At 47.5% G+C, this 22,179-nt stretch overlaps 12 protein-coding genes across 12 annotated transcripts; 6 read left to right on the top strand and 6 right to left on the bottom strand.

The window, feature by feature from the left end:
- Nucleotides 1-3: 3 nt before the first annotated feature.
- On the bottom strand, nt 4-1,134 carry FOXG_04462 (uncharacterized protein; the record flags this gene model as incomplete). Its single annotated transcript, XM_018382486.1, has 1 exon — nt 4-1,134. One exon carries the CDS (start codon nt 1,132-1,134, stop codon nt 4-6), a length of 1,131 nt encoding a protein of 376 aa, XP_018239208.1.
- Nucleotides 1,135-1,595: 461 nt separating this feature from the next.
- FOXG_18837 (uncharacterized protein) lies at nt 1,596-2,494 on the bottom strand (the record flags this gene model as incomplete). Its single annotated transcript, XM_018398973.1, has 3 exons — nt 2,406-2,494; nt 2,108-2,362; nt 1,596-2,063 (listed from the first exon to the last, which is right to left on the bottom strand). Exons 1-3 carry the CDS (start codon nt 2,436-2,438, stop codon nt 1,596-1,598), a joined length of 756 nt encoding a protein of 251 aa, XP_018239209.1. The 5' UTR covers nt 2,439-2,494.
- A 273-nt stretch (nt 2,495-2,767) lies between these two features.
- Nucleotides 2,768-4,456, top strand: FOXG_04463 (uncharacterized protein; the record flags this gene model as incomplete). The annotated part of the gene is made up of 3 exons (XM_018382487.1): nt 2,768-2,947; nt 2,991-3,369; nt 3,413-4,456. 3 exons carry the CDS (start codon nt 2,768-2,770, stop codon nt 4,387-4,389), a joined length of 1,536 nt encoding a protein of 511 aa, XP_018239210.1. The 3' UTR covers nt 4,390-4,456.
- Nucleotides 4,457-4,643: 187 nt separating this feature from the next.
- FOXG_04464 (uncharacterized protein) lies at nt 4,644-6,446 on the top strand (the record flags this gene model as incomplete). Its single annotated transcript, XM_018382488.1, has 4 exons — nt 4,644-4,868; nt 4,914-5,023; nt 5,068-5,230; nt 5,278-6,446. 4 exons carry the CDS (start codon nt 4,644-4,646, stop codon nt 6,403-6,405), a joined length of 1,626 nt encoding a protein of 541 aa, XP_018239211.1. The 3' UTR covers nt 6,406-6,446.
- A 481-nt stretch (nt 6,447-6,927) lies between these two features.
- FOXG_04465 (uncharacterized protein) lies at nt 6,928-7,925 on the top strand. Its single transcript, XM_018382489.1, has one exon. The coding sequence runs from the start codon at nt 7,034-7,036 to the stop codon at nt 7,904-7,906; it is 873 nt and encodes a 290-aa protein (XP_018239212.1). The 5' UTR covers nt 6,928-7,033; the 3' UTR covers nt 7,907-7,925.
- A 284-nt stretch (nt 7,926-8,209) lies between these two features.
- FOXG_04466 (uncharacterized protein) lies at nt 8,210-9,505 on the bottom strand (the record flags this gene model as incomplete). Its single annotated transcript, XM_018382490.1, has 3 exons — nt 8,210-8,750; nt 8,802-9,116; nt 9,156-9,505. 3 exons carry the CDS (start codon nt 9,503-9,505, stop codon nt 8,210-8,212), a joined length of 1,206 nt encoding a protein of 401 aa, XP_018239213.1.
- An 862-nt stretch (nt 9,506-10,367) lies between these two features.
- On the top strand, nt 10,368-10,598 carry FOXG_18838 (uncharacterized protein; the record flags this gene model as incomplete). Its single annotated transcript, XM_018398974.1, has 1 exon — nt 10,368-10,598. The coding sequence occupies one exon, from the start codon at nt 10,368-10,370 to the stop codon at nt 10,596-10,598; it is 231 nt and encodes a 76-aa protein (XP_018239214.1).
- An 882-nt stretch (nt 10,599-11,480) lies between these two features.
- FOXG_18839 (uncharacterized protein) lies at nt 11,481-12,509 on the top strand (the record flags this gene model as incomplete). Its single annotated transcript, XM_018398975.1, has 1 exon — nt 11,481-12,509. One exon carries the CDS (start codon nt 11,481-11,483, stop codon nt 12,507-12,509), a length of 1,029 nt encoding a protein of 342 aa, XP_018239215.1.
- Nucleotides 12,510-12,753: 244 nt separating this feature from the next.
- FOXG_04467 (uncharacterized protein) lies at nt 12,754-14,061 on the bottom strand (the record flags this gene model as incomplete). The annotated part of the gene is made up of 1 exon (XM_018382491.1): nt 12,754-14,061. The coding sequence occupies one exon, from the start codon at nt 14,059-14,061 to the stop codon at nt 12,754-12,756; it is 1,308 nt and encodes a 435-aa protein (XP_018239216.1).
- A 1,826-nt stretch (nt 14,062-15,887) lies between these two features.
- FOXG_04468 (uncharacterized protein) lies at nt 15,888-17,552 on the top strand (the record flags this gene model as incomplete). The annotated part of the gene is made up of 1 exon (XM_018382492.1): nt 15,888-17,552. The coding sequence occupies one exon, from the start codon at nt 15,888-15,890 to the stop codon at nt 17,550-17,552; it is 1,665 nt and encodes a 554-aa protein (XP_018239217.1).
- A 306-nt stretch (nt 17,553-17,858) lies between these two features.
- On the bottom strand, nt 17,859-18,751 carry FOXG_18840 (uncharacterized protein). Its single transcript, XM_018398976.1, has 2 exons — nt 18,448-18,751; nt 17,859-18,393 (listed from the first exon to the last, which is right to left on the bottom strand). The coding sequence occupies exons 1-2, from the start codon at nt 18,569-18,571 to the stop codon at nt 18,221-18,223; spliced, it is 297 nt and encodes a 98-aa protein (XP_018239218.1). The 5' UTR covers nt 18,572-18,751; the 3' UTR covers nt 17,859-18,220.
- A 326-nt stretch (nt 18,752-19,077) lies between these two features.
- FOXG_04469 (uncharacterized protein) lies at nt 19,078-21,436 on the bottom strand. The gene is made up of 2 exons (XM_018382493.1): nt 20,755-21,436; nt 19,078-20,691 (listed from the first exon to the last, which is right to left on the bottom strand). The coding sequence occupies exons 1-2, from the start codon at nt 21,065-21,067 to the stop codon at nt 19,496-19,498; spliced, it is 1,509 nt and encodes a 502-aa protein (XP_018239219.1). The 5' UTR covers nt 21,068-21,436; the 3' UTR covers nt 19,078-19,495.
- Between the last annotated feature and the right edge of the window lie 743 nt (nt 21,437-22,179).

The following is a 22,179-nucleotide window of genomic DNA, read 5'->3' on the forward strand; positions in this document are numbered from 1 at the left end:
AACCTATTGTATGAACTGCTTGATGACAGAGAAGGGGACCAATTGGTCTCCAGGTTTGACAACTCTTGCAGCGGGATATGCCCATGACGGGGTCATCAAGTACATGTAACATATAACCCAAAAGTACCCAAACCGTCTTGACCAAATTCCCCGCACGCCCCGAAAGGCATGCTGAACTCCATCCTCGCACATAATCACCAGCGCTGTTGTGAGGAAATGATTGATAACGTTAGTCTCCTTTGCAGGTATGCCAAGCGCTCTATCAGCGGGGAAATGCAAAGCCCCAGAAATAAAGAAGCACACGATAAGCTTGCAGTAACGAGCAACAAGACCCTTTGGCACGTGAAGAATCCCATGGACAAGGAAGTCTGAAAGGGAGGTGAGGTGACGTCGTAGCGTCTGATGCCAGAAATTACCCCAGAAGCGCCTAACGCTATAAGCCTCGGAGAGGCGCCCCCAGATTGGGGGTAGCATTTCGACCGGGTACAAGTTCAGGCTGAGGTACAGGAGCGAAAAAGTACTGTTGATAAGATGAATGACGCAGAAGGTGTTGAGCCAGAAGCCAAAGGTGGCAAAGAAGCGAAAGATTGCCTCTTCAGGCATGATTTGGCCGATGCGTGTCAGCAAGTGTTCATTCTGAGGAGATATCATGTTGGGATCTGGGGGTGGTTGGGCGGCAAAGACATCGAGGATGAGATAGCTGATGATGGCATTCCTTGCATGTCTTCTAAGTTCCTGGCTGCGGGACGGTACGAGAGAGGGTGTCTGGCTAGACCAGGGAGGGATTTGGGATATCTGTTTACTCGTACCAACACCACGCATGTTCCAAAGGTTGCTTACCCCAAAGGACAAGCGTTTGGTCAGCGACGGCGATGTACCCTCGAAAGACAACCTGCTCAGGTAGAGATCGTCAAACGTCTTCAAGCATTGAATCCACATTCCTGTAGACAGCAACGCCACATGTAGGCGACTGGGCAATGCATCGAGAATGGCCTGATTGAAGAACCAGGTAAGCAATGCGACAACCGCTGCAATAACAGGTCGAACAAGGTTTGCGGAGGCTGTGAAACCGAGAGCCCAGGCAGTGAGGCCTTGGGACACCAATGCAAGGCAGAATGCAACGAAAGCGGTCATGTTTGGTGAGGGAGGCAAGAAAGTTACAGCATCAATCAGCATGAACGTGGAGATATTTACAACTCAGTACAAGCTTCGAAACCGGCCCGTTGAGTAACATTGCCATTCCGTGCCGCGCGCGTGTAAAACTCAATCAACCCTGTGAAATCTCGGTCAGCGATGGTCCGAAAACAAGTGCCCATTCAGGCTTCACCGCACGGAATCCCGCACGGAAAATACTGTTTCATCTTAAATGGAGTTTGGCTTAAATCTCACCTTCACTTACAATGGCTCCAGTAACCGAAGGATCACCCACATGCCGGTATAATCCCTGTAATCGCCATTAGCGGTTCCGTCTGACGTGAGATTATACAGCAAGGGGTGGGTATATGCGACCAATCGAATTTTCACTCAAACAGCGGCCGGCAATGAGAAGCATGTACGTGGCGCAGTTTCTTTTTCTTCTATTCAACCAACTGAACTCAAGTTTCAGACGCAAACTTTGACCACGCGAAGGATCCAGCGTAATACAGACCAACAAACAAACACAGCCAGACCAATGACCCAAGACCCATAGCAGCTCGCTTAACATTTCTAAGAAAAGCAGCTTCGTTGACACGTGGAAACGGCTCGCCCTGCGGAACAGGCCTGTCCAAAAATCGCGCCAGGGGTTCCCATCCCATACTCGGTTGGTACTCGAGCAATTGCCCGGCAGGCACGATATCGTGAACCCATCGGTTATGCTTATGGTACAGTTCCTCCGAAGGAACTTGCTCCAGGCCGAATTTCTCAGAGTAGTATTTTGACCAGGCTACGATAAGGTCGCTGGAGTGAATCACACCAGGGATCCAGTAGCCTAATATGCGGTACCACTTTGAGCGGAGATCAATACCCAGGCCGTAGTAAGACGCGAGCCAGACCTGCGGGTTTTTGCGGACGGAGAGGATGACCTTAAAATGTGAGTAAGATTCAATCGAAGGTAATTGATTCGTACCTTTGCGTTGGGGTAGATTGTCAGCATGTCATCAACAAGAGCGCTAGCAGGTGGTTCAAAGACAGCTTCGAAGCCATCATACAGCTTCTTCAACGCTTTGAGCCTCTCATTGCGATCCTGAATAGCAAGCACTCTTGCACTTTCTTTGACGCGAGAAATAGGCGCAGGAGGATCTCCGAGGTGAAAACAGGGAGTTACACCAAGAATCTCAAGACCTTTCTTGAGACTTGTTGTAGATGTGCGCGGAAGACCGGCCTGAGACGTTAGTGATTGACATTTACGGCAATGAGAAACGTACGACTATGATCTTTACGTCTGAACTTGCTGACATTGTGATGGTGGGCCGAATGTTCCTTGCAGAGCATGAGATTGGAAGAGTATCTATAGATGTTTTTGCAAACCGTGAATGTCACAGCGCCTGACGGAAGCTTACTATGGAGCAGAGCACTGGGGGGCATAATTAGACACCCCATGGTGGAGCAAGGGACGCGGTTGTGGCGTGGCCGTTTGTTTTCTGGGTGAAGCTAACCGTGGCTAAATTTAAACTAAACTAGCGATGTTTCGGCTAGGGCTGATGGTGAGGTACGTACTCATCTTAGGATAGCGAGCTTTCTTTCTGGCTTTGCCATTGTCGTGAAGGCATTCTCAGCATCAATCGTGATGGCGGTTTATCTGTTTGTAGCCGTCTTTCTGGCGGCTGTCTATTTGGCTCAGTATAGAAGTTCACCGAAGCTACCCTCGAATCTTCCAAGACTTGAGCGCAACTCATATCTGCCTTTCAAATTGCCGTGGGCATATCTTACCGACTGCCGACAGCTTTTTCTCGAAGCATATCAAACAGTATGTCTCCTCCAGGAATAATGAGCGAAACTGACAAACACAGTTCACCAAACATGGCAAAACTTGCGTGTTGCCTAGTATGGGCTTCAAAGATGAAATTCATCTAGCGCATCATCACACTCAATGGGCAGCTTCACAGCCAGACGCTGTGCTCAGCCCAATTGAAGGATTTCGCGAAATCGACAAGGGAGACTGGAATTCTGGACACGCCAATTATATCCAAGATCCGTGGCAGAGTATCGTCATCAAGAAAGAGATGGGCCGTTTTCTTGAGATATTAGCTGCTGCCGTTGATGATGAGCTTCAGTATGCTATTCCTGAGTATATTAAACCTGGGGCTGGCGATGAAGTTGATGTTTATGAGGCTATGAAATGGATAGTGGCTCAAGTTTCGAGTCGGTTCACTGTTGGCCTTCCTCTTTGTGAGTCCCCAAGCCATTTGGTAGACCTGAGCTAATTTCCAAGGCCGCGATAAGGAGTATCTGAAAGATTCGCTCGCCTTTGCAGACTTGTTCATATTAAACTCTGGGCTGCTGATTTATACCCCATCGCTTCTCAAGCCGCTGATTGGGCTTCTTGTTACTTTACCAACACGGTACCGACGATGGAAGATTCAAAAGCATATCCAGCCTCTTTATGAAGAGAGAACGAAACGGCTTTTGAATCCTGGGCTCTATGAGAAGGGCGAAGAACCAACCGACAATCTGCAGATGATGATGCGATATGCCATCAGCAAGCATGGTAAACAAGTAGCACCGTCTCAAATCTCCGATCGGCTTTGTCTTGCAAATCTTGCCTCGTTCCATCAGACTGCGGTTGCTATCAGTAATGTTTTAATCAACATCGCAGCCTCAGATGCCGAGTTCAGCACGATTGCAGTCATCCGAAAGGAGATGGCAGACGTCCTTGCAGAGAGCAACGGTGTCTTTGACAAAGCATCGGTTTCCAAGATGATTCAAACAGATAGTATTCTCAGAGAGTCGATGCGAACACATGGATTTGGAAACAGAGCTATGATTCGCAAGGTTGTTGCGCCAGGTGGTCTCAAGACTCCAGATGGCCATACTCTTCCCAATGGGTCAACCATGTCAATCCTCTCGTATCCCGTTCATCAGGATCCTGAAATCTACGAACACCCTAAGAAGTTCTATCCTTTCAGGTTCTCAAAAGTGAGGACAGGTCCTGATGGCAAAGACGCTAACCCAACGCTGTCATTTGTATCTACTTCTTCAACCTATCTTCCATTTGGACACGGCAAGCACGCTTGTCCAGGACGGTTTTTGGTGGATTTTGAGATGAAGATGATTTTGTACCATGTTTTGAACCGTTTTGATATTGAGCTGCTTCCTGAGCACAATGGAGTTCGGCCGGAGAGTCAGTGGGTCACAGAAGCTGTTATGCCGCCTGTTGGTGTCAAGCTACGATTTAAGAAGAGAGAATAAGCATAGTATACCATAGAACATGATTTAGAAATATCAAGATGCCAATTTGATCTTTTCGTTATGCGAATCTTATGCCTCCTAATTTAGTGCAGCGTCCACTGGAGATGCGCATGAAGCCACCGTAAGCCAATCATATAGTGGCAGTGCACGAAACAAGGCCCCTGCTCGCCCCTGCGCATAGCTCAAGTGGGTAAGTCTGCACATAAAATACCCAGCTCAGTGAGATTTCCTCCTCATCCACATCATTCCTCACCATGGCACGAATTGCTGTTTTTCTGTCGTATTACCGGCCTTGGGCCCTTTGTGCCCTTGCTTTTGCAATCTACGTTCAAATCATTCGTGATAAGAATTATTCTATCCGACATGCTCCGTTTTACATGGGAAAGTATTTGCTGGCGTTCTTGAGCGTTTGGGCATTCTACCTGGTCTTTTTGTATCATCGGTTCTTTAGTCCCTTGAGGTACCTACCGCAGCCAAAGGTATGCGTTGAAAGATAAAAATGGGAATATGACTGACAGTAGCAGATTGCGGGCTTTATAAATGGACATTGGGCAGAGTCTGTCAGTCAGCCTGCTGGACTGCCATTCAGACATTGGTCAAGGACGATTGAAAACAATGGGTTGATCAGATACAAGTAAGCAGCCCGCCCAAAACAAAGAAATGAAGCTGATCTCTCAGGCATCTTTTTAATCAAGAGAGGCTCGTTGTCACCAGTCCTGAAGGTCTGAAGGAGGTTCTCGGCCAAAACAGCTATGATTATGTCAAGCCTCACCTTCTCCGTGCTATGGTCGGGAAGATCCTTGGCTATGGACTATTGCTGTCAGAGGGAGATGTACACAAGGTATGCTGGTCATCAGTCGGCGCGAAAACCAAAGCTGACACCTTCAGATGCAAAGGAAGAACTTGATGCCGGCATTCAGCTTCCGTCATATCAAGGAACTATATCCCGTCTTTTGGAGCAAAGCACAAGAGCTAGTCCACGGGATCGAAAAGGAGCTCAAAGAAGAGTCAACTTCAGAGATCGACATTGTAGACTGGGCAAGTCGAGCCTCTATGGACATTATCGGTTCTGCAGGAATGGGCCACGAGTTCAAGTCTCTCGCAGATCCCAGCATTGAAGACACGATGAAGATGTATGGATCAATGGTCAAGCAGAGCCGTGGCGCCAAGCTCTTGACGGTTCTTCAACTGGTGCTTCCCTCCATTATCACGGATTACCTGCCATTTCAGAGAAACATGGGCGTCTTGGCTGCTTCGAAAGCAGCGAGGGAAACCTCTCAGAGACTAATCAACGCGAAGAAGGTACAGATGGCAGCTAAGGAGAAACTATCACCTGATATCATCTCTACGGCGCTTGAGTCTGGTCATTTTACCGATGAAGGACTCGTCGATACGATGATGACCTTTTTGGCTGCTGGGCACGAGACCAGTGCTGCAGCGCTCACCTGGACAATCTTTCTTCTGGCAAAGAACCATGATATCCAGAATCGCCTTAGAGAGGAGATTCGACAGAATGTTGATGGTCTTACTGACGATGTTGACGCTAAGAAGCTCGACAGCCTCTCTTATCTCCATGCAGTCTGCCAAGAATCACTGAGGCTCTACGCACCAATCCCCTTCACCGTCCGCGATGCTCTCAAGGACACTCAAATCCTCGGAACATTCATCCCCAAAGGAACAATGGTCATCCTCTGTCCATGGGCCATCAACAGAGCCCACGAACTCTGGGGCCCTGATGCAGACGACTTCAACCCTGAGCGATGGATGGCACCTGGCCAAGCCAACTCAGGCGGTTCAAAGAACAACTACGCATTCCTGACATTTCTACACGGTCCTCGAGGATGCATTGGTCAGAAGTTTTCACTGGCTGAGCTCATGGCTCTTACATGCGCGTTGGTAGGGAGATACAAGTTTGACATAGATAAGGACTACGAGGTACGGGATATCACGGATGGAATCGTGGCGAAGCCGAGCAAGGGACTGAAAGTCACTGTGGAGGAAGTGCAGGGCTGGTGAGCATAGATCACATAGCAAAGTACAATTATCGTATTGACCTGCATAGCCTAGGGAAGGCATAAACTTAGGACCTCCATTCTAAGTGACAAAAAGACTTGGGCAAATCAGCATAAGCTGAGGATGCTCTTTGGTGAGTTTATTTTGGCATCCTGTATCCACGTCCGAAGCTTTCTTGCTCCCTGAGGCACAGCCAAGACTGCATAACGAGAATTGTCTCATAAGCCGGCGTTTGTCGGCGCCCAGGTTCCCGGTGACATTAACCAGCAAACGGGCCAGCATGAGTAACGACATGTCACAAAGCTAATCTGTGCCACTTTTTACGTGGTCATAGCAAGGATGGCTGCCCCCATACTTATTCCCACACCGTAAGATCTAACGTCGCACCCTATCCCTGTCAGGTCCGATAACAGGCCCCATGCTTGTATCTAAGCGGGTAAAACACGACTCGGTGTTGGCTCAGCAAATGACTCGGAAAATAGCAGAAGCTCTGAGGGACTTGTTGGTCTTGGGGAGTGTTGCAGATCTGTCTCCGCAGCGCCCTTCATTCTGGCTGACTCTGGGGTTCGAGTTTTCGCTCTTCTTCAAGAATCCAGCTTTCTCGTATTCTTCACTCTTCACCCAAGCAATCATGTCAATAGCAGACGGTTCCTACGCCCGAGGCGATCTTTTGAACGGTTGCAAGGACCTTATTCCAGGCCTTCAGAATGCCTACGGTTATGTTCCCAGCCTAGCAGCTGGAATCGTCTTTTGTCTTATCTTTGCCGCTACGGGGATTTATCACATCGTTCGATCGTTCCAGAAGCGAAAAGCCACTTCGTACCTACTAGCCATTTCTTCGTATATCGAACTCATCGGCTGGATTGGCCGAACGTGGTCATCGAAATGCGCATACAACAAGATTGCTTTCCTCCTTCAGATCACCACCCTCGTCGTCGCTCCCATCTTTGTCGCTGCCGCAATCTACGTCACGCTGGGTTACCTCATCAAAGCGGTCGGACCTCAATACTCTGTCATCAGGCCCAAGCTTTACCTCTGGATCTTCCTCGTCGTTGATGTCCTGGCTCTTCTGATCCAGGCCGGCGGTGGCGGTCTTGCTTCGGGGGCAGCCAACAAAGGCAAAGACACCAAGCCGGGCGCCAACCTTATGGTCGCTGGTATCATCTTCCAACTCGTCAGCATGACTGGCTTTTGTATTCTTTTTGCAATCTTTGTTTTGAGAACACGAGGTCTTGAGCTCGCCAAAGGCCAGCGCTTCGTCATCTACGCCACCATCATATCCGTTGTGTTTGTCTACATCCGATGCATCTACCGAACGGTCGAGCTCCTTGAAGGTTGGGATGGAAAGTTGATGAAGACTGAGGGATACTTTATTGGTCTTGATGGTGTTTGTATCGCAGTTGCTATTCTGATCTTTTGTATCTTTGATCCAGCTGTGCTGCTCGATCATGACAAGCAGCCTGAGCTTTCTTTCAACGAGCTTAACACCGTTTCTACAAAGTAATGCCTTTATGGAGTCGGGATTACTGATTGGCGTCATCATATGACGAATGACCAGCTAAACAGCACAGTGCATCCTGTTGCTGCAAATTTTAGTTCATATTAAATGGATCTTGTTTATCGCCTTATTTAAATTGTCCAGTACTTTAGCATTGTCTCATAATTCATTTCATGCTGATCAATAGTATTCAATCACGTACTTTCATGTGAGGATACTGTTTGGTATTGTCATAATGCTGGTAGCTGATCGTATATGAAGAACCCACTGAGTTCTAGTTCTATTCCACATACTTACTACTTTTGAGCCTCAACCAAGCGAAGAGTCTTTCATCCAATCCCTCAGATCAATACCATTATCTTCTCCTTCGTTATTCATATCAAGGGATGGCACATTACTGTTCTCAGCATGAGACGCTGGATTGTAGTCCGGATGATCTAGGACCCGAGTGAGGGGCGAATACTGTGAAAAGTCCAACCAATCCGTCGTCGAATGTTCCTCATGTTGAGGCTGAGAAACTCCGGGGTTCTGCTGTCCTATCGATCTTGTCCGTGTGCTAGCATTCTCCGCTGATATTATATTAGGCCGAGGCGAATCAAGTGAGATGCTGAATTCATTCCTCGTCGGATGTTCCTGAGGTTGAGGCTGGGTAGTATCGAGACTCTGCTGTCTTATCGAGCTTGCCGGCGTGCTAGGATCCTCCACAGGCGTCATGTCAGGTTGAGACGAGTCACAGAGCAGCTGTGGGCTAGAACTATATGGTGGCTGCTGATAAGATGAAGTTTGAGTATAATTATTAGGAGTTGGCTCTGCGTGAGACTGTTGCGGTTGTTGCAGATCTTGACTTTGGCTATGCAGGTAAGTAAACGCTGAAATAACTCTATTGGACGGGATTTCTTACTGATTGCTCTGTGCAGCCTGCAGATGAGACGCCTGAGGTAGAGCTTGCTGGGGACTCACGAAGTATTGCCACTGAGCTTGAGTTCCGTTATAAGGGAGCTGTAGATAGGGATTTGGTGGTATTATTGGCCAGGGCTTAGCGATATGCTGTTGCGAGGGTTGAGCCCCGTCCTCCTGGGGCGCATCATTACTCATGCTGTTGTAGGTTGCGTATATGGTGTCAAGTATAAGAGTTTGATAGCCGGTGTCTAGCGGTGTAGTCCGAGCCTTTGCAGTAAGATAAGGAACAGCGATCTCCACAAATTGTGTCCTTGGCCTTTCCATATCAGGGTATAAGAAGTGCTACAGTTTATACCATGCTGCATCGGGCTTTCGACCTATAGCGGAGTCTAGATATTGTTGCAGCTCCGAATCAAGCAGGATGCCTGACTCTCCCGGGCTAGTTGTGACGCATTTTGACGGATCATGGTGGCTATCCTGCTTGTGATCGTAGATTTCCTCACGGCAATTCGGGCAAGTCCAAGGAGTAGAGTTGGTGTAGGCCAGATGCTTCGATCTGAGATGATCCCACAGGCATGACATGCCTCTCAGAGGTTTGTCACTGCATAGGTAGAACTGGATGCTATTGTATTTGTGAAAAGGGCATTCCAAGAAGCTCTGGGGGTTTGCAGCACGAGGAAACCTGGGCTCGTTCAAAGGCGCCATGGGAGCGTTAAGAAGGCGTAATGGTTCTTTGGTGTGAATTCTGAAGCAATGATGATGAAAAAGAAGAAATGCCGAAAGAGAGGAAATGTGTACTTAGGTACCTTGCGGTTACTTCGGGTACCAAAAAGCCAGGACAGTTCTTTCCTGAATATGGGCGAGTTACGAAGAGAAGATCAAGTTTTAGGATGTTGACGCACGCCAAAGGAAGGAACTGAATGTCCGCAGCCTTAAGTGTGGCAAGAAATGGCCAGTCTAGCCTAACTTTATAAGTCTTATCAAAGATTTATGAAGCAGTTACCCTGAAATAATAGCAACCTTTAGGCTACTGACAAAGGATAACTCTCAGTGACATGTATTATCTCCTCTTTAACCCACAGCTAATCTCTGCGTGGTGTATGTAAGCTTGCTGTCACAGCGATGTCTGCCCATGTACAAGGTCGGCTTCTGGCATCCTGATGTCCCCAGTCAAGGAATTTTGCGACAGCTCTAGATCTTCTTCCTGATGTCGTTATTGCAGAGGAAGCCCGCGATAATTTACCTGTCTTCAAAGGTATTTACGATATGGTATTGGGTACACAAAACCTCTACCGCGTCATGGACGATTATCATCTTTGTCTGTTTGACGAGCCACAAGTCGGAGCCTTTCTGAACGGCGATACCTGTGTTTGGTCAACATTCGAAAATAGGCAGCCAGTACACCACGAAATCTTCCCCTCCTCCGTTTGACATCACTGAAGATTGGTGCTTGGCTGCTGTTGGGAAACGGCTCGAAGAAAGGCCTATTCCAAGCGACATCTTGAGTCTCCTCTACGCTCCCTTGCCACGACATTTACCCTCAGTTGAAAAAGACATCCTTATTCTCATGTCGGCCTTTACTGGAAACATTGACCGTTGCGTCCGACTTAGAAGGCCTCACCCTGTCAGTGGTGAGATGCAGTGCATAGTGCGTGGTATCTACCACAACACCTTTTTCGCCAAGTGGCGCTATGAAAAACCAGAGCTGGCCGCGCTTCAGAAGTTTGTTCATGCGCGCTTGATCATGAATGACGATCTGACGTGGCTCAACAACAATAGGCCTTTTGGGACCAACTAGATGCCTCATTAGGTCCAGACACCAGGGTTTAGCTATGCCTTTCAGGCCATCATCGGGCCTGAAAGATGCCCTACACTACACGAATGTGCTTGAGGTTTGAAAGTGACGTGGTGTTGAATCTTTTTTTGCTTTGTGTATTGGAAGCTGGGAGCACGCAGTCATCCAGATGTCGTTGGGCTGTCGAAGAAATGCGTCAAGGAGGCCTCAAAATCTGCCCCCCCCAATGGAAGCACAAGTTCAATTTCTCCATGACTTCGTCATCCTGATGTGCAGCAACCCTCGGAAGTTAGACAAGGATGCCGTTTCAGCTTGACATCCTGCAAAGCTCGGAATAGCAGAAAACAGTAATTGCACTCAGTACAAGATAAGCAAAAGCGGGCTATGATAATCAGTGGTGAGATGTGACACCAGTTTCAAATTTGCGACGTCCAAATATGATCATGTAGTCACGATATCTCATCAGATCGTTGTCATTTTGATGAAAAAAGACGCAAGGCAAGACTGCTGGGTCCCTTTTCGATGGGCGAACTATTCTCATTTCAACCTCTTCGGGCATCTGACTGATGATCGAAAGGTTTTATTAAGTGTTTCCGCCGTTGCGTAGACAGCCCAGGATGACCTCGTACATTAACCAATTAGGTGCCTTGCTTGCAATCTGATTGGCTGTCGTATGATACACACGTCTGTGTTGCGAAGTAGCCTGTAACACGAGAATTGGGATGAAAAGCTTTTGAGCAGGTATATAAATAAGGGTAGATCCAAAGCTTATTGTGAATAACTTACCTAAATACACTATCAAGTTTATTTAACATGTCTTTTTGCGCATTTAATCTCTTCTACAATCTGTTCCGGCACATAAAATCTTGTTTTAAAATCAGCGAGATGGAGGCGATAGCTGATCCAAATTGCTGCCAGAACCATTTCCCTGAGCAATCCAATCGACACCCAGCTTATTCAGGAGAAGCCAAGCATACCAGTTCTAGCCAATGGGGCCCTTGGCTTCACAATCTGTCTAATGCACCTCTTCACGGGTGTGCCACACCTTTGTCTCCCAAACATGACATAGAGTCTCAATGCTGGTCTACCAATGACACAGAAGATGAAGATGAGATCGGAGACTTCTCTTTATCAGATCACAGTCTCGCTTTAAGTGATCTTTCCCAGTCCAAGAGACTTGAGGTGAAGACGTACGCACTTGCAGCGTTCAGTGACTGGAAAGAAAAGATGGAGTACATAACACCGCCAGAGAATGCACTGCCCTTTCAACAACTTTTCAGACCATCGTCTGCGCAGCCAATGGCGCATACACAGGCGGTTGATGAATCCGACATCAGTGACGACGAATTAGTCGTAATATCACGTCCTACTCGTCTCTCTAGGGCATTTTTTCATCTTGCCTGTCCTTTTTATGTCTATGATCCTGAGAAGTGTCACCAATGTCTGCTCACAGGCGATCTACGAAGTGTCGAGGATCTGATCGAGCATTTGTTCCAATTTCATTCCCGTCCGTGCTACTGCATGAACTGTTATGAGACATTTGATACGCAGATTCGTCGCGACAATCATGTTTTGAATGAGAAATGCAAGGCGCATACTCCAGGCCCATTGTTTGGGCTAGCCGAGAGCCAGAAAGCGATACTACTCGAGATAGACACGCATCACACTAGTGAAAAATCATGCTGGTTCTGCATCTGGTCTATCGTGTTTCCAGACTCATGGGAGCCTCGCTCGCCGTATCTGGATCAGGGCGCGGGGCTAGGTGTCTCCATGATGCGCGACTTTTGGGGCTTGTATGGCTCTAAGTGCATAATGGACTCCTTGACTCATCATGGAATACCACGATACGAATACCAGAGTCTCATGGGTAGCTTATACCATCTGGTTTTGGAGGACCTGTTAAATGGTATTTGAGGAATACCATTTTCCCGGGGTGTCATTTGTCCCGGCATTGCCGGGTGCTCCTACAATAAATGTCTATACTTTCGATAGATTAAATAAACTAGCATTGTTCAATAACCGATAAGGTTTACGACATTTGAACGAGATGAATAGCGCTAACAAATTCGATACCAAATCTAGAAGTCATGAAACACGTATATATTTCGTGATATAATTCGGGAGGACCTAAGAAGAGAACGACAAAGGGGGAAAAAAGTCAGAACAAAAGAATATCATGGAGTGTCATTCTGGTTGCCAGTATTCTCGTTCGAGGAAGGGTTGATCCATTCCATATCATCCTGGTATACATGATAACGTGTCGGAGTTCTAATTTCCGCCTTTCCTGCTGGCTCTGGACTGCCTGCTGGACTTCAGAATCTCCTTGTAACGCAGCAGGATAAAGTCCATTTAGGATCTGAGCAGACATGGACTGACAGTACTGCGGTTGGATACCAAACGCTGAAAGCACCTGCAGAGTCGCCATCCTGCCGGCCTCGGGAGGAACCATCGCCTGGATATATGGAGATGCCGGGACGGTACGAAATCTCGTCGCCATCAGAGCATTCAGAGGAGGGAAACACACCCTCCACATTGCGTACCACTTGGCTACAGAGCCCCTCACCCCATCGCGCTTGTTCTTGAGTTCTTCGAACTCCTCAGGAAGCAGCATACCGGTTTCCTCAATAGTCCTTAGTTGGCATGCTCCATCGACCGTACGATGGAGTATGAAGCTTTGCTCCGCGTGGGGGCCGTGGAACTCCTGACGACATATCGCATCGTAGATTTTGATGAGGTTACTTTCTGTGCAAGCAGTCCAGTTCCCATTTCCACTCCTACGAGCTGCTTCGGCACTGTCAGGCGTGCAAAGCCTGACCTCTTGTAGTAGGTGGCATCGTTCGATGTGCTGGAAGACGTCACTCAATCGACGTATGCGATAATTGCCGCACTCATGGTATTGTACCGGGTTTGTTATGTAAAAGGGACATCCGAAGATTTTTGGGAGCTGGACTTCACTGCTAGGGCAATATCGGTAGCCATCTGGCGGTAGTTTTCCGTTATCCTCCCCTTTGCCCGTTCCGCCTTTGCCTCCTCCATCAAAGCCAGGATTTCGGGCATCTTGGAGAGTATTCTTCCCTTTTCCGGTTCTTTCTCCACGCTTGGTTGAGTTTGTTTTGTTGCTGTTGGTTCCATGGGCCCTATGATGAACATCGTTTGAAGAGATTAATTGGTACTTGAACTTGTGCAGCAGTTGGTCCACGGCCTCGTAGAATGCAGGTTCCAAAATTATTGGCATGGTTTGGTGACTCCATGGGTAGTTGAGATCGTTGCAAGCTGCTGGCAAAAACCCATCTCCATCTTTGATATCGCTACTATCAACCGTCGTGGGCGACTCCTTTGTGGCGGCACCCTTTTGCCGTGTGTGGCGGGAAACCTTCAGTTTCAAACGACGCCATGGCTCTTTGTATAGGATTCCGTGCGAGTTCAACGACGTCAGGGATCGCCCAGGGGGATGTTTGAGGAACATCTTGTAATTGCGGATTTGCTCAACAGGAAGGTAAAGATCCTGAAAAATAAGCTGCGCTATTGTGAAACTGAGACAACAATTTCTGTGGAATGAACACCAGTGTTTTCAACCACTGGATCAGTATAGAGTACATAAAGGAGAGGCATTGGAGAACCATTTCAAATATAGACAGCATTGCTCGTTTTCCGCAATCGCGTAGGGCCTGGAGACTCTATTGTCGTGTCCATGATAGCCAGGCTCTCTACACATACGCGCACTTGCCCAGACCGGTTTACACAGCCGCGGAAGAAATACAGCCTCATTTGGTAGGCATATTCTGCTGCCCATATTCGACAAAAAGTCGCTACAAGTAATTGCCATCGAGGCGTTTACATTCAAAACCGAAGAATAGCATTGTGATATGCCCGTTATTGTTCCCGCCGATAACCTGACAATTGATACTCGGAGCACCGAAAGACAATCAGGTCACCAAGAGTCTATCAGACCATCGCACTGAGTGTGCCTTCGGTCAGCCATGTCTCATGCAGGTGCGTCGTCCTCTACACACATGCGTAAGGACTACACACACGCGGAACGGTGAGATCATTTGGCTCTCCTACTGTCTGCCGCTATTACAAGACGTAATTCCATTCGCGAACCATTCCATTGCAGAGGCCTCGCCTCCACTGAAGCGTGTACTTCTACGCAAATGTGGAAGTTTGGGCGGCAGCATATCCCTGTCCTATGACCTAATTCGACAAAGTTTTCCACTATTGCTGTTGTACGACACACCAACAGCTCTCATTCGCTGCCATTGCTGTGACTTTTCTAGCTACCAAGCCCTGAGTGTTCGCATTTGTGGTTCGCCATAGCCATACTGAGAGTTCATTCGTCGTCAAGTCCTGTTGGCTGTGCTATTTGTCGGGATTTGATAAATTTTTCAAATTCGATCCCGCAGTTGTGAAATCGTGCCAAGCCATGCTATCCGCGGTTGCGGAAGATGGCAATTTGTAGAGGAGGCAACAGTCATATAAATTTTGATGCAATTGTCAGCCAAAAGCTTGCCCTTCAGTTAGCAACTTATCACAGACTTGATACCCAGATCAAACATGCCGTGCAATAGTATATCTTCAACAACCTATAGAGCTACTTGCCCCACAGCTTCAACAAGGTTTGTCTGAAATATCCATCGTACAAGCTCTGCTCAGTGACTGACGTGCGCCTAAAGTGAATCGAACCAATTGGATGCAAAAGACGAATACAATGACCGAATACAAATTTGGCTGTTGGACCCAGGGCTTGATCTCCAAGGCAGGCTGCTGACAGGAGCGTCACCATGGCACAGCCCTAGAGCCCAATACCAGACAGGGACATAATTCGAGACAAAACTTGAGGCTGGCTTTCGGGTTGATGAGTTTTTGACAGCGACTAAGAATGCAGGATTGTGTTGTGATTTTAAGGCATAAAATGTAGTTTTTAACGACTAGGAAGTCCTGGAGGGGATCCCAAAGGCACATCAATGATGTAATAGGCTTCATATCAATATTGCAATAACCCGTAAGATACCATGGGCTGAAAATGGCATGTTGATCTCACTTATCTTCCTCGGCTGTCTCCACGTTGCACGAGGTCCTGCACCCCTCCATATTTGTAGCACAATGTACATGTGTAGTGGACCATCCGCCAGTTGCCTTGGGCCGCCTCGTCTTTGGACTTTTTAACCCCCCTTCCCCTTCTCCCAGATGTAGTATCACAACTCAGCCACGCCTATGGCTTCACTACCTATCCGACATACCAAGGCTCCTTTCTCCAGCGCGGTTACCCGACTATAACAGTTAAAAGGACTTATGGGATCGCACAATGAAAATTGGCGGGAATGCTTCGCTTCCGAGCCCAAGGCAGCCTCAGGTCACGCAGATGGCTCTTCTGATCGTGATCCTGCATCGGCTTGCACGCTGAAGAATGGGAAATTGACCAATGGCAAAGACTCAAGGCTCTTGACGCCAGGGTCCAATCTAAAACCGGACAAACTAGACTATGGGCTATCGAGTCACACCGCTACATCTCAAGGCCAGGTTGAACATGCTCTCCATGCCCAGGAAGCTGCTACACGTAGCAAATGTAAGATGCATTTCCGCTTTTACAGAAACCCAAGGACGCTAACAATTACTGCATATCGCAATAAACCCTCGATTACGAACACAAAAGAACTCCGCGATAGTCATTTGGCCTCTGGGCAGCCTTCTTATAGAGTAACATCAGATGTTATGCCGTCTCCGAAAGTGGAAACCCTTGGACAAGAAAAGGTGTCTTCCCCAGATGATATTGACTTGGAAGTGCTGGGAGGTGCAGCAACGAATCCAAGGTTACTCCCAGAGAGTGCGTGCTGTGACCAGTTTTCCGGAGTGAGACTGCAGAAGACATTACTTCTTTCGGGTGGTAAAACAAGCAAGTCTTCGAAGAGGCCTGCCGAGGAAAACAAGGTCCCGCAGAAGAGGAGTCGTACTAATGTGGCAACCGATACGAAAAGAAAGAACGAGACATTTGCTTGTCCTTACTACAGAAAAGACCCGGAACGGTATTTTGATTGTATTAACCTTAAGTTGATTCGAATATCAGATGTTAAGCAACACTTGACGAGGCGGCATACGTGGAGTTATTCATGTTCCAGATGCTTGAGGGGCTTTTCCTTGCAAAAAGTATATGAGGAGCATGTGCTGCAGCAGGAGTGTCCAATCAAGGACTCTCTCGACAATGACAGCGTTTCTCCACGTGCACAAGAAGCACTCAAGTATCGGGTTGATAGGAGTTCGTCTCCGGAACACCAATGGCATGACATCTGCAGGATTCTATTTGGAGAGCTCGAGGATGCACTTAACCCACACCACGACGGTGTTTTCAAAGAGATAACAGGAATCATACGTGGTATATGGAGAGAAGAGGAGCATAACATCATCTCTAGTTTGAAGGATACGCAAAGTGTTCCATCCGCTGGCAACTTGCGCCCGTTACTGTCTGAGATCCTCACTAGAGTTGAGGACTGTTTCGAACAGAGAGAGCAGAAAACCCCGAAAGCGAATTTAAAAGAACCAATCAAGACGACTCAAGATACTGACAAGGGTGGTCTGAAAGGAGGAGAAAAGGGCTATACTTGCGAGCCTCCTTCAGGGGCTAGCAGTAGCATGCTCAATACTGGGCCTACCCAAGGTGTAGAGCCTTTTGGTCTACCAACGCAACAATGGAATTTTCAAAATGAATTCGACACTTCCAGCTCTGTGGATTACATATTCGACTGTCTCAAGCATCCTCAGTATCAGAGCCAGCAGCCTGAGTACTCTGATACGGATCTCTCAAGCAGTCTGCTGTATTCAGATTCCGCGATGAAGTGGAATATAACGGGCCTAAACAGCGGTATATCAGTGGATAATTCCATTTCCTCTCCGAGCTCTATGGATAGCTGTTTACTTTTAGAGGATTACCTCTTTCCAGCTCCTTTGCCGAATGGGTTCTGACGAGAAAAATAAACCACTTCTCAAACACGCTGAGTCACTGTTTTCAAGCTACATCCAACATTGAAATAGAAGGCGAAGACGACAGTTACATCATTGGAGAGACTAAGAATGTCTAGAGAGAACAGATATTGGGGGGTAATTGAGTGGAAAGGGCAAGAGAGCTATCCGTCGAGCGTGGAAAGAAACATCTCACTCAAGGTCTGGTCTGAACGACGAGGGAAACTCAGATTTCTAGTCAAGGGAAAGCGTCAGGCTTGGATAAAAGTTTGCTAGATCTTGATATTCTTATAGAGCCTTACGCCTTGTGGATGTAACCAGAGAGGAGGCCATATTTTCAACAGATAGGGCAGAGCACGGTAGTTGGAGCAAGTCTAAACAACTCAAGGGGATGTTACGAGGATAATAATCAAGTTTCTTTGTTTGACGATTATAAATAACACTTGGCCAAGTTGGAAAATCAGAAATTGAAGATAAATCGTCCTGGTCTTACCCAGCTGCGAAGAAACATGATCGAGAATAATTATATTATACAGCACGCCGCCGGCTGGCTGGTATATTTAATCAACACGTTCTCCAATTCAGCCTGCAAGGTTTCGCCCATTATTTGAGCCATGGCTCTTTATTAAGACAAATAAAATACGTCCTCTTCGATTATGTGTGTTTTCCGTTCAATACGCCGTCCACCATAACCCTATTTCTTCCATCCGTTCCGAAGGCGTTATCTCCGCCTTGGGTTTTGTACTCTTTGTGCTTTGGAACATCTGACTCTTCTGTATCGAAGAATGTGTGTACATGTGATATTCACGACTGGGAGAGTAGTAGTATGTGTAGTAATAAGCCGCTGCACAAGTGTTAGTTTCTGTCAATTGCAGGTGAAGTTGAATTGGAGACGTACCAGCTGTAGCGACAATGGCAACTGTGGGGAATGCGCGAGCAGCTCGGGCTGTCAGTTTTGGAGCAGCGGGTTGGCGGGGAAAATCGAAGCGGGGAAGCGCTGAGCCGAATGAATTGGTCGTCATGATTCTTGTGTTTATCCAATAATAATGTTTTGGATGTTCAGTGGTGACTTGAGTGGTGTTCAATTGGTTTGGTAGTTAATTGGTTTGATGAATGCTATTCCCAAGTTGCGGTTCAATTCTCTTTTATCCTCAATTGACCCGGCTGATCCCGATATTTTGGTCTTGTGCACTGAGATCATGGGCGTTCGCGAGAATGAACTCGAATGGTGCTGCTACGAAGCTATGGCCTGATCGCTGAAAGCTGCTGATTTCCATGCGCTGGGTACGGGGAGACCCCAGAAGTTCGAATTCACATGATCCGAAAGTCATCTCACATTTTGGCCGAGTGTCGTCATTCTGCCCTGAGGGAGCCCCTAGTCTGAGCATGGGCCAGTGGCCTGATGGTGGATTCACCACGTTCGGAATGTTCTCAAGATCTGATTGGCGCGCAAGCTTGTTTGGACTTTGTTAGTAGAGCCTCAATCCAATATTACTCTCGTCAATATTCGAGCCAAGCGCTTGTCGGGGCATCTTTTATGTGCCTCCATCGCGTTGAGTATAGAGGGTAGGTAAACTGTAACAAATTGATGTGAAGGTTTCTATAAGTCTCATCATATGGAGGTGACTTCTAACTAACTGTCTTCTAATTCTTTAGGTGCCATCTAACGCCATGCAGCCGCAAGGTACCTTAACAATACTGTTGTTAGAGCGAACCAATATTTATAACCCATGATCAATTTGCCATAACTCCCTTAACGCTTCAATTACCCATCCTATATCATCATTAAAACCCAAGACCTCAAATATGTTCGCAACGCCAATGCCTTTTTTTTTTTTTGTTCGGCTGCCCCACTCCTCGCTTCTAAACGCAGAAATCCAAGATAAGAAGTAAACATGTTCAAATGAAGAAGAATATATGATGTCGTTAAAAGCTCAGAGCTTCAATTATTGAGTGCCGCGATAGTTGTTCTGGGCCCAGGCATTATTGGGAAATGGCGGATTTTGTGTCGTTGCTGATATGAGCGACTGCATAAAACTAGGGTCGAATCGCCCTGGCCTCATTGTCGTCGGCACATCAGTCGGTACAGGGTTCGGGATGTGGCTTGTAGCATAATTCAGATCTCCAATCTCATCCGCCGTACCCCAGGAGTCATTAAACATGTCGGTAAAGCGGTCATCGCCGAAATAAGTGTGAGGGTCTTGCGTAAAATCCGCTACTTGCTGAACGAAACCTTGTGGAGGAGCAGGATGGTAAGTTTCATTGACAGCTCCGGGTAATGGGTGATGTTGGATAGCGTTATGTGGCTGTACATCAACACCAATTGGAGCAACAGTTTCCGCCTCGTTATACTGGGTTGGTGTCGATGTTCCCGGGTATAATGTTCTCCATATCTTCTCCCATTTGTTGTCATTGCCAGACGTCGCAGTGACATCCTCTTTGAGCTTTTCAAACTCTGCCGGTAGTAAAACACCCGTCTGTGCAATGCTTTTTGCCTGGCATCCTGTGTGGCGTTCCCATCTGACATCAGCGCCACGGCCATGGAACTCATCCCGGCATGTCGGACAGTAGAAAACGATCTTATCGGGGTCTGTCGTCCTCTCCAGGTAAGTGGAATTGTCATCCGTTGATTGGGCGGTTTGCTGTACATCCATCGTACACTGTTTCAATACGTGGCGTCTGCCGATGTGCTGAGTAACATAGCTGATGGAAGTTATGCGGAGCCCTTTGCAGTTACAGTACCGAGCTGGATGGTACTTGTAGAATGGGCATGCAAATCTTTTGCGGTCGGGGGAACTTTTGGGTAGAGGAAAACGTGGTCCATCGCGGCTAGAATCACCTTCGTCGTCCTCGTCGTCATCACTATCTGTGTCGCTCTGGGCCTCGTCGCCATCACCATCTGCGTCATTCTGGGCTTTGTCGTCGGATTGTCTGTTCTCCTTGCGAGGCTTCTTGCTGTTGCTACCAGACTTGCCAGGGCTCCCCGGTGGCCTTTTCTGGCTAGAGGGGCCCCCAGCAGCAGCCCTGTGTTGATCCCCTGTAGAGATGTCTAGCTTCTGAGGGGCAAGATCCAACGTCGGGAACGGGCCGATGCGCAAGGCTGGGCCCAAATCCCCCAGATGGCCACTATGCGCATTGAGAACTAATTGTCTTTATGTCAATGACAGGTTCAACGCAGCCAGAGTTGTTTTGGAAAGCTATTTACCATTTTGCTGAATTTGCAGCCTCGCTCGGGCAAGGATGTTAGCTACAGGGTAGCCTGACTTGAACAGTAGGCTCAGGGCTTTATAGGTCATATCCTGGCCAATTGACTCGCGATCATCATTTCCATTGTTTGATGTTGTATTCCATGTATGCTTTGTTTTCGCAGCCACTTTGGCATCGGTTTTATTTCGTTTGCGTCTGCAGAATTGCGAGAAGCGTTTGGTGAAACGTTTGTGTAAGCCTGGGGTGGACGGTCCGTCGCCCTCACTGTTAGACAGTCTCCAACGGTGTCGTACTGGAAATGGCGAAAACATTGTGCCGCTACTGGTCAGGTTTCAGGTACTTCTGTAACAGGGCGCCAGCGTGGTTCATCCCCTTTAAACCCTATGAGCCTGGAGATTGCAATTGAAGCTTATTGAATGTGTGAGATTAAACAAAGGTTAATTGTGTTTCATTGTACGGGTTGGTTGTATAGTTATTGGTTTTGTATAACGCGAACTATCTGCCTCATCCACCATTGCGGAGGCGTCTTTATTGCATGAACATAGCCTTGACAGGCAGACAAGCGCAGAGCCGCACCACAATTGTGTGTTGGTGTACAAAAAACCACCGACATCTTTTATTCAACCAAATCCTTAGATGAACGTACGCATCCCAACCTGTTTCATCGTACTGAAATGGGTTCCAGAAGGGTTTAAATCGAATAGCGACAACATGCGGTGTGGAATAAAGTTCGATAGATCGGATGCCAAGTTACCGAGAATAGTGGTATGCTATAGTAGCCGGGCGGCTTGGTCCCACGATCGTGGAAGCTAGGACGTCTAGCTCGAGGGTTACTGGAATTGTTACCGTTTGTTGCAGATCTTCTTCCACCGATGTGGAAGCCATCGACAGCGAATATTGTTTGAGAGGCCTCATTGTTAACAATTGATCGCTCCACGGATGTGGACGTTGCGGGGGAATTTTGGCGCTTGTGATGCAAGGTGATTCAGCCGTCCACAACCGTGGAGGCTTATCATCCAAGGCATTGGAGATAGTGATTGGCCGTAGCTTTAAGGCGCATGCATTAGACACTTCCTTGGTCCGCCGAGTTCGCCCTGGCGTTTTTTGTATGAATGGCTGTGTCAACGCAGGTACAGATTCGTCACGAGTTCAAAGACTCGAGAGGGTCGTTCTTTGTTAGCCTTATGTTCAGTCAATCGAAGGCTCACGACGGTGGACAGTTTCCATAGCCCATCACCATTGTGAAGATGAAGGACACATTCGTGGAATCAAAACGTTAGCTATGTTATATAATTCGAGTTCATGTTCTAATAGTTGAAACTCAATGTCCATCAAATAAATTTCTTCATCATGCCAGCCACCACACAATCATCAAAAAGGTTAACAAGTTTATCCAACTATTCCCAGAAGACTTCGTAGCTGA

This window comes from Fusarium oxysporum, chromosome 4 (genome assembly GCF_000149955.1).
Source record: "Fusarium oxysporum f. sp. lycopersici 4287 chromosome 4, whole genome shotgun sequence".
Lineage (NCBI taxonomy): Eukaryota > Fungi > Ascomycota > Sordariomycetes > Hypocreales > Nectriaceae > Fusarium > Fusarium oxysporum.